The sequence below is a fragment of the Pocillopora verrucosa genome, chromosome 10, assembly GCF_036669915.1.
Source record: "Pocillopora verrucosa isolate sample1 chromosome 10, ASM3666991v2, whole genome shotgun sequence".
NCBI classification, from domain to species: Eukaryota; Metazoa; Cnidaria; class Anthozoa; order Scleractinia; family Pocilloporidae; genus Pocillopora; species Pocillopora verrucosa.
The window spans coordinates 17,606,430-17,617,043 of NC_089321.1; the positions used below are offsets into that span (position 1 = coordinate 17,606,430).

The 10,614-nt window shown below is 39.1% G+C and overlaps 1 protein-coding gene across 1 annotated transcript; it reads left to right on the forward strand.

Annotated features, from left to right (window-relative positions):
* Positions 1 to 2,918: 2,918 nt before the first annotated feature.
* On the forward strand, positions 2,919 to 10,316 carry LOC131781363 (uncharacterized). Its single transcript, XM_059098007.2, has 2 exons — positions 2,919 to 3,027; positions 4,527 to 10,316. Exons 1-2 carry the CDS (start codon positions 2,970 to 2,972, stop codon positions 8,732 to 8,734), a joined length of 4,266 nt encoding a protein of 1,421 aa, XP_058953990.2. The 5' UTR covers positions 2,919 to 2,969; the 3' UTR covers positions 8,735 to 10,316.
* Positions 10,317 to 10,614: the final 298 nt, after the last annotated feature.

A 10,614-nucleotide genomic window follows, 5' to 3' on the forward strand; every position in this document is an offset into this window, starting at 1 on the left:
TTCGATCTACAGCTAGTTTCCATTCCATTGCGACCCAACATAAGTTTTACATCCTAATTTAGTACTGTCACACGGAGGTATAAAAAGACCAGTTACCATTCACGTAGAGTTCACTTGAATGATAAGTATTTCCGCCTTATTGTCTGTTTTATCTTTTCAGTCTTCTTTTTTCTTGTGTGACATGGTCATTATGTAAGATGGGCTTAATGAAAGGGTGGCTTTGACGTTTGACGGAAAATTTTCTCCGATTTTGCCTTTGCTGGTGGACGTTTACTAGGAGGATATATTTCTATGAGTCAAAATTTATATCAAGTTTTTTTATTTTTTTTTAATATGAATAACGAATCTTTCGTTAAGATTTTGTGTACTTTTGCGATTCTCTTCCATTGGATTGTTTCGTCAGTATTTTGCAAACCTTTAGGATTCCTTTTTGCCTGATTGTTACGTTAGTTCCTCACGCACTTTTTGATCCTCTTTTATTGGATTGTTACGTAAATATCTTGTGCACCTTCAGAATTTTCTTTCATTAGGTTGTTACGTCAGCATTTCGAGCACTTTTGTGATTCTTTTACAGTGGATTGTCACGTTAGTATCTCGCGAACCTTTAAGATTCGCTTTCGTTGGATTGTTGCGTTAGTATCTTGTGCATCTCTCGGATTCTCTTTCAATGGACTGTTACGATTGTCGTGACAATCTTGTTAGCGTATCGCGTGACACTTTATTTTCTAATTTAGTAATTAAGCTAAGGGTTTGATGACAGTTGGGTTACTTAAGATTTAGGTGTATGATTGAACGTAGCACGGTAATGGCAGACTTGAAGTAAGAATGTTCGTGATATAGAAATCAACAATGGTCTAAAATAATTAGATAAGGAACTGCCCAGGGAAATTGTGCGTGGGCGTTTGGGTTGGAACATCTTGTGACGTTGCGTGATGTGTCATTCGTTCCGCAAATAGAACATGCGTGCGGGTGTAAATTACAGAATTGTTGATCGGGGTATAATAGGAAACAGCTGTTAAAATCGAGTTGACAAGAAATAGCTTGGCATTTTCGTAAATCACGAATAAGTAATGTCAATCTTGGATTTCCGTAGTTTAGGCGTGTATTTCCGTTGTAATAGCAAATAAATAGAACCAATTTCTTGTAAAAAAAAAATCGAGATCGATTGAATGTAGAAAGTTCAGATATTGTATGGATTGTAAATAAACGCAAGAAATCGGAAAGATACAGTCCTATTGATTGTCGAACCAGCGCTCCGCAGAGATTTTCCTTAACGCGGTGGAGAATTCTGCAACAACGATAGTATCTCGCACATTTTTAGGATTCTCTTTCAATGGACTGTTACGATAGTATGTTGCGCACCTTTACAATTCTCTTTCATCGGATTGTTAGGTTCAATAGGATCTCCTCCTCAAGGATTCGCCACCTTTCGATTTTAACGTTAATATCTCGCGCGCTCCGTTAGCATTCTCTTTCACTGCACTGTTAGTATCTCCTGAACCTTTACGATTCTCTTTCATTTAATTTTTACGTCAGTATCTCGCGCACCTTTAGGATTCGCTTTCAGGAAATAGTTATGTTGATATCTTGCGGACTTTTAGGATTCTTTTTTTTTGGATTGTTTATTTCATCGGATAGTTAAATAAGGTTATATCCCAGTCAAACCTCTCATATCAAGGGACAGAATCCACGGAAACAGTTTTGCATGCTTCCGCCCTTTGAGGAGCCCATCCTTCTGAGTTTCATTTTCCGAAGCCCTTCAACTTTCTTCCATGGCTCGTAAGATTAATGAATATTTTAACTTTTCACCCATGTCGAAGAATATCTAGAAATTTAAGGATTTAATTTTTCCATATTTTCTACGTAAAAATGCAGGAAATTCTTATGATAGTCAATTTTTAGAGCGATTACCGAAGCACCAATTGTTTAAGTTGGGAAATTGAGTCAGAAAAGTTAGAAGTTGTTGTTGATGCGCGTGCCCTTGTCGATCATCATCCGGGAAAGGGTTTCAACAAACTTGTTAGGCGATCGCATGCATCAACCAGCAATGAACAAGATCGTACCACGCTGGAATTATACGCTGGGTTGATTTGCTAGTCAAATTTATCTCCTCCGCTTTCAGTGCAGCGTAAGGATAGGAACATATAACATCTGGTTTTAGATCATGTGTTTATCTTTTAATATTTTTTCAGTGCATAAGATCCTTTTTCTTTATTAATTGCGCAAATGACTACCAGATTACTTTGAGCAACAACTTCATCCTAGAAATCCTCGCCCACGGGTCGCGTGTATTGCGTAATTGTCACGAGATGTAACTAACACAATCATCGGGTTCCTGTGTCTCATAACATTTAACTGATGTCATTGTTCTATCGTGCCCCTATTTGTCTCTATTGCCTCTTGCGCGATTTTCTTTATCTCCATGAATGAACAAATGCAGCTTAATCACTGATGCTAATTAACCTAATACTAACCTTTTTTGGTCGATTAAAAATTTTATCATCTGCTGACGATTACACCCAGTAGTGTCTTAGAAAACTTAAAGTACTGAGACGCGTATCCTGCGTGACTAACCTCGCGTGACTTGAATCATCAAAACATGGAAACTGGGCTATATTCGTGCAGCTGATTTAGTTAATTTTTCTTTCAAAATATACATTTAAACCTACATAATGCATGCACGGTGAGAAAATGTCACGTTTCCTTTTTACGACACAGAATTGACTTCGTAATTTTATCCGTATTTGTATCATTTTTTTTTTAATCATTTATGTTTCCGGCCAGGTCTTATGATCAACCCATGGTTTGAACTTTGTTTCCCTCGTGGCAGTTAAGGGGAATCCTGGTCGAGCTGAAGCAGCCAAGCGAGATCTTTGTGCCCCAGTTAAACAGGTTGTGGTCCTCGTTATTTAAGAGAATCTTGTTTATCGACAATGTATAGTTGATGTTTTATTCTTCCGATTACACTGATGGCTTTTGCAGCATTACTTCCATGGTTGTCTGTCTTGTGCAGTTTTTATTCCAACGGTATGTCAATATATGCATAATGCTATTTGTTGCTGAAAGGCATATGATTTGCCCAGATGGTTCCTCATTTCGAGGATCTCTTCGGATCAGAGACTCGCCCCAAATAGATTCGTGGAAAACAATTATGATATCGCTTTTTTTTTCGTGCTCTGTTAACTTTAAAAATGTCAGCAAAAACTCGTTCGAGTTCGTCCACAAGATGTTGTACTGAGTTTGTAGCGCTGGGGTTGTGTGTTTTAGCAAACGTAAGAAGTTTTCCGATTATATAACCTCCATCTTAGCATAGACGGTGATAAATAGGATAAAAGTCAACAGATGTATTTGTTTTTGGAAGATTATTTCTTATAAAATGACCTTATTTTCCTGCTCTTTGGATTCATATCGTTACAAAAATTACAAAACAATATACAGAGAGAGAAAAATTCAGAATGGTTAAAACTAGACTGGCTTGTTTTGATTGGACCTTTTCAGAGTTGTTTTGAAAAATTTTCAATGGTTTGATCTTTACTTGACCGGATTAATCTTGCTTTCGGCGATTCCGGTCTAACTCGAACAATCGGGAAGGAAATTTGTAGGAAGTTGTGTTAAACAGATCCACAACTACAAGAAGAAAGAGGAAAATATCAAATCATTAATCTCTGTTCGTCGCTGTAAATCATTAGAGCATGAAAACTGTCAAAGTTTACTTTGAGTGACTTTTGAGGGATCGTGACTTGAATGTGTGTCGCATGGAATGTGTCGCGCATTGAATGTGTCACGCACACCTGAGACCTGACTACAGTTGTTACAGCGAAGAGGAAACACTTGACGAGACTGAACAGATCACTCACTTTTTCGTCAATAACGTTTCGATTAGCTTTTAAAAGTTGTTTCACAGAGAGATTTTGCAAAGTAAAATTCCAGCTGTCTACAAAATATTGTAGTCCGACGATTAAAACTGATTTTTCGCCAAAATATAACCAACAGTAGAACGTTTAAATTAAAAGCTTCTTTCAATATCATATGCATGAATTTTTAACCTTCAAATGGTGAAGGAATTATAAAAAAATTTGACGGTCAAGCCTGACCCGCAGAAATTTGATTGGTTGCTTTAAACAAACCTTGAAATCTTATCGATCTTGATGATCTAGTGTTGCATTTTCATTGACTAGGAAAAAGATGCGATATAGAGAAAAAATAGCACGATTTGCGGAGAGATAGCACTGCTGAGAGGCCACCAGATTGCAGGGATCATCAGTGAAAGATGACAAACAGGCTACCCATAATCAAATTAACTTCATATTCGAGGAGTCTTGAGTTTTCATTTTCTCAACTTGTTCCCGAATATTCCAATTGTTTTGGAAATCGGCCGTTTCAAATGTTTCACATAAGAATTCTGCACGGAAAATTAGAGCACGGCTAAACAAAATCGATCCGTTTGCGCATGCCCTGCGTTTGACCGCTGTGTTGTAATTATCGCTCTCTTTCATTTCTAAATCTCTCTAATCATTACTTTTTAGGTGCCCAGGCTAGACAATGGTTTGTTTCAAAGCTTGATGGGACCAAATCCAGTAGCTGCGGGTTTTTCGCATCCTCCCCGTGTAAAACCATACGGCAAGCTACTTCGCGTGTGATGAATGGTGACATCATCAACATAGATGGTGTAGGATCGTCACGTGACCCTTATGTGTGCGAGAGCGGAACAAAATCCCCTCTACCTAGCCTAACTATGCGAAGCTATAATACGACAGCATTCATCTCTTGCAAGAGAGGCGGCTTTCGATTTATGTGCAACCCAAGAGCGGACGCTTCTCGAGAAGTTTCTTTGAAAGATATTACCTTCACTAACACTTCGCTACATGTTGTCAGCTGTTCTGTTAAGGTCTCCGATTGCTCCTTTATAAACAGTTCTGTTCTCGCGCTATCCACGAGTTTCACTGGAGATTCAATAATAACTGTTCAAATCAATGGATGTAATTTTCGAGGAAACAACATAACTAGTTTGGCGATTGACGGAGGTTCCATGAATTTGTACATTTTCAATACCACGTTTGCTTTCAACAAATTACACGGTGTAGAGGGCGCCTTACTTGCTCTGTTCACTAAAAAATTACAAGAGTCAAATAGTAGGATCACAATTGATTTCACCAACACAACAGTTACACAAAACGTCTGTCCTGGACGAGCATGCTTTGAATTTGTCGCTGGGATGGATGGAGCTGAAATAGCTTTAAAGATGGAGAAAGGAATGCTTGAGAGCAATGTGATTGCAAATGGCGAAGGAAGCGTTGTGGACGTTCATGGCTTTGCAAACGCTAAAGTTGAATTGAAATCGATGCATTTCCAGAGAAATAGAGGTAGAGCCGTTGAAATTTACAGCGGTAATTCACTTGAACTTAAAATCGCAAAATCCGAGTTTTCTTATCACAAAATATACCAATGGGACGGAGGGGCGGTCCTCGTCAGCAATTTTACGAAGAAAGCTTCTGCTTCCGTGGTCAGATCAAAATTTCGTTCGAATTTTGCAAGAAATGGAGGAGCATGCGCTTTCGTCAACATATTTTCTCTGGTACTGGATATAGAGAACAGTCAATTTATGCAAAACGAAGCGTTGATTTCAGGTGGTGCTTTAATTGTGGGTAACCATAACAGAACGCTTGAAAAGTCTGCTATCGATGTCCGTAGTTCAAAATTTATTCGAAACGCAGTTGCCATGGTAAATATTTCCACAAGTATTCCAATTACAAACTCTTCACTACAAACACGTGACAGTGGTGCCCATTCATACTACAGGTATGCAAAAAAGGGCGGAGGGGGGGCCTTATCTATTTACGTGTCACAAGTGATGAGGTTATCATTGGCGGACAGCATTTTTGCGGATAATCATGCACAAGCAATGAATTCTGGAGCTGTTCGAGCTCTGCTCAGTACACTCTACCAAGATATCGAGATCGTAAACTGTGAATTTCTGCGCAATTCGGGAGGTTTAGAGTCTGGTACTTTTCAACTGATCGTCAAGACACCGTTACCCCTGTTTCGTGCAATATTAAAAAACCTGACGTTTGTCAACAACGGTGGTAACAGTATTTATGACATTTATCTTTCTCAAAATCGCCTCTCGATGCAGTCTTGTAAAATGCAAAGAAATTCTGGCGGTGGAATATTCATAGGGACATCTTCAAAGGTTCTATTTATCCATATGGAGAATACCCTGCTAAGTGACAATATCAACTTCGGATGCAACTTTTATAAGGATGATTTCAAAAATCGATCGGTGTACAAATTTAAAAACGTTTCGTTTGTAAACAATACCTGCAACACGAAGGATTCAATTCTTCGGATTTACATGCATAGAAATCAAAGTTTCTTTGGCTTGCAGCGAAGCAGATTCGTCGATAATTTCTGCAAATCTGGAGTGGTGAAAGTTTCAGTGAACTCTGGCTTGAGGTCTAATCATACTAAGGTAATCATCAACAACACTGAATTCCGCAATAATTCTGGGTTTGCCGAGAGCACCTTCACAATACGTGGTATGAACGAGATAATAATCCAAAATAGTGTTTTTAACACCAACTTTGGTGCCACAGATGGTTCTCATGTCCGAGTACAAATGCGGTCGAGTAAATTAACAATCAACAAAGTAACTTTCCATCAGTCTAATACGGAAAGAAAACAACCATTTCATGGTTTTTTTACAGCAACAAGCTTTGGAAGCATTTACATCAATGAGACCTCATTTATTTCGGACCTTTTTAGCGTCGGCAGTGTGCCCCTTATTCTTGTTAAAGGTGCGCGCGAGGTAGTGATGGATGATTCCGTTTCAATCAAAGCTCCATTGAGCACCAAGCTTAAGATGGATAATTTCACACACTTGGAAATGGGAGAGAACATTGGCTCATCGAGGATAACCTCATTCGCATTTAGCACCGAGCCGTGCCCCATGCGATCATACAGCATACATCGTGGCAGCGGCAAGGGCTTTACTCTTGAGGACAACATCACGTGCTATACCTGTCCAAATGGGGGCGACTGTTCATCTTCTCTTGCTGCACGACCCAACTTTTGGGGCTATCCTATCGGGGACAAGGTTTATTTTAAGCTATGCCCGGAAGGTTACTGCTGTCCAACTGTCAGTCAAACGTGCCCTTATCACCATGATAGCTATTTACATTCTGGTTGTCAAGGAAACCGGACTGGGATCCTTTGCGGACAATGTAAAAAGGATTTTAGTGATGGTCTGTTCACGACACAATGTCATCCGGTCAGAGAATGTAATCAGGGCTGGTTGTTCTCCATTCTCATGATAGTGGGAACATTGTTTGCTTTGTATCTCATCACAAAACCTCCATTGTGTGAAAGATTAATGACAAATCTCACTTGGTTTCTTCCGAACCATAAACAAGATGATTACAACACCTTGAACGATGTCAAAAAACCTCAGACCTACTCCAAAGACGCATTCTTGAAAAGCCTATTTTATTTCTATCAAGTTGCTGGAGTCTTAATCGCTTCGTCTTATGGTGTGCCTCATCTGTTAAAAGATAAAATTGTTTTACCAATCACAACCCTATTGAATTTCCAGATTTCTGTCAACAATGGCTGGAAGATCTGTCCTCTAACGGGTATCACACCGCTATCAAAAACTCTCTTCCAGCTCGCTTTTTTGACAGCCATATTCATCTCGATTCCAGTGATGTACCTTCTTCACAGCGGTTTGAACAAACTACGCAGGCGCAGCCCAGCCCTTCCACCAGGTGGTCCTTACCTAGGAGCGGCCCTTGAGATGTTTTTGCTTGGTTACTCAGCGCTGACCGTGACCGCCAAAAATCTGCTGTACTGTGTACCAATACAGCACGTGTCTCGTTGGTATTACGACGCACAATTCACGTGCTATCAGTGGTGGCAAAGTGCTTCTTTAATAATAATCGCCCTGTACTTGTTCCCGTCTATATTTTCATTGTATTTTTCTACGTTTCGACTGTATCAGGGGAAAATCTCAGCGAAGATGTTCCTATTGGCATGCGTATGCCCCTTTCCGTACCTACTCTATATTTTCATCTTGCATGTTAAGAAAGTAACTACACAAAAGTACGGCTGTCAAGAAATGACACCCAAAACCAACACCACTCTTTGTGGAGAGGAAGACACTCATTTTCCCAGTCGGACGGAAAAATCTCTTATTGAAGTCCTCTGTGGTCCATTTTCCAAGCCACAAAACTACCAATCAGCTGGTAGTATTTACTGGGAGAGCATTCTTATCGGCCGTCGATTTGTCATCATCTTAATTAGCTTGTTTCTGGAGCATGCGTTCTTGCGGTCTGTGTGCCTGACAATCATTTGCCTCACGTTCTTGCTGCATCACCTTTACAAGAAACCCTTCGCGCACTTTAGCGCCAACGTCGTTGAGGCCATTTCGCTCGCAACATTAGTGGTTATAGCAATACTGAACGTCGGTGTGGCATCATATTTCTCCGTGGGAAGCGAAGTTGGCGGTGTCAATCAGAAGTATATCACTTATTTTCTCTTGATAGAAGCAATTTTGCTGGGAATTGTGCCTCTCTTATTTGCAGTGTTTGTCTCCTTGTCCCTTGTTTTGCAGCTTGTGAGGGTAGTGATCATTCTAATCCAAACCGTTCTTACGAGATGGCCCTTTGTGAGACCAAGATACAATACGCAGTTGTCACTGGGAAATCAAAGACAACCTTTACTTCCTACTAACACATTATAGTTTTAAGATAATTTAACGAGGCCAAAAATTGGTGAAAATTGCCGACTTTAAATCTTTTATCGACGGTCTGATTTCTGAATTCCTCACTGAAAGCAGAATTATGTCTCATAAACCAAACAATTTTCATCTTTGCAAGCGAAAAGTGTATGTGATGATTAACCGCGTTTTAGAAACCTAAACGTCAAAAACATTATCTTCAAATGTGCTCAAACACTCGCCAGTGAACGAGGCCATTTGAAAAACAACTTAGTAACCTGGCCATGTTTGTAAAAACTACAACGCGTGCATACAAAAAGTTCCGCGTTGGTTGTGCGAAAAACTCAATCCCAGTGTAGCACGGTATTATGAACTTCTGAATTGTTCAGAGAGATCGCCAATGTGGCCATTTGAAAAAACGTTTTCTGAAAGATGCGGTCTTTGGAATCTCAAAATTTGCACAGGGTCAAAAGTTCTAGAATACACTTTAACGGCAGAGAAAATTTTTTAAGTATATACAGCACCGAAACCGAAAAAAAAAAAGTTAACTTGTCAATGTACCAAAAAGTGGTAGAAAATTGTTGACGCGTGATTTTGTCTCTTCGGCTGATTGGATGTGAATAGTACTTGCCTATCATATCCGAACCAGTTAATCAGCGAGCGTGAAAAGCACTATTTACGTGTGGTATGTGCTAAAAACTTATAGTTCCTGGAGAGTATCCTTCCTGTAATACACAATTTCTATTCAGGTAGCAGAGTGACAAGAAGTCTTTTCAGTGAGGTTTCCCTATAAATGATAAGTAAATTACCAAAAAGAAATGCTTTTAATTGTGCTAAACCCTGCACTAAAATGTGGTCGCACGGAGAAACGTTACCAGAGCAAAGAATACCTGAACCTCAACTCGACCATTTCGAAAGAATGCCGAAATATGTTTAAACTTTTTCTGCCTTGTCGTCCACTTATGAAAAAAGACTTGCTCTTGTTTTATCGTTTTCGAGTGGAGTAAATAACAAAACACTCAAACGAAAAAAAAAAAACCCTGGGAATAAAAAAAGGCACTTGAACAGTTTCGGCAACTTTCGGGACGCCCAGAAGATGTATATACATTTGCTCCGTAATAAATTAGTTGTGTTACTGCATCTGTCGATGAAAATAACATGGTATCTAAAGAAATAGTTAAAAAAAACTATATAAATTTTTGTAAGGGAGAGTTTGTCTGCCGAAATTTTTCATTAACACTTTCCATTAGAGTATTTCAAGTAAGAATTTCCAGTCATTTTTTTCACTCGATAAGCCAAGTTAATCGAATGTAGGAAGCGAATTCAACGATTCAATTTCGATTTAATTGCGCTTAGATCACCCACATGTAAAGAGAGGTTATGTTTAATAAATTTTTAAATGTAAATCAAGAGGATTAGGAGAAGTTGTTTTACGGAGTAAATTGTGGAATATTTGAAACACCTTTCCGTTAACCAAAACAGTGTGGCCAGATTGACTGAACTTTCCATTTTGCCTTGAACTATTGTACGTCACCTGGATTCGTTGAGTTAGCTTTTTAAGTGATTGCAACAAAAACTATTGGTAAAAAAAATTGTCAGCTCCTAAGGTAATTAAAATACACCCAAAATACGTTGCTATGCGTTTCAATGTGTGACGTAATTTCTCTGACCCAAATCAGCTTTATAAGGAATTGGTTGCGAGACGGGATGTGTTTTGTTCCTTGTTTTCATAAGGTTCAGATGTCATCTGTATATTGGTGGGGGTCCCTCTCCGTTTCTCTCTCAGCTTCTTGACAATTAAGACAGTAAGTTTCCCATACCACAAGTTCCTCATAATTTCTGTGAGCTTAGAATTCAGGGAACTTATAACCAGTCATGGCACATCTTACACAAAAACAAATACG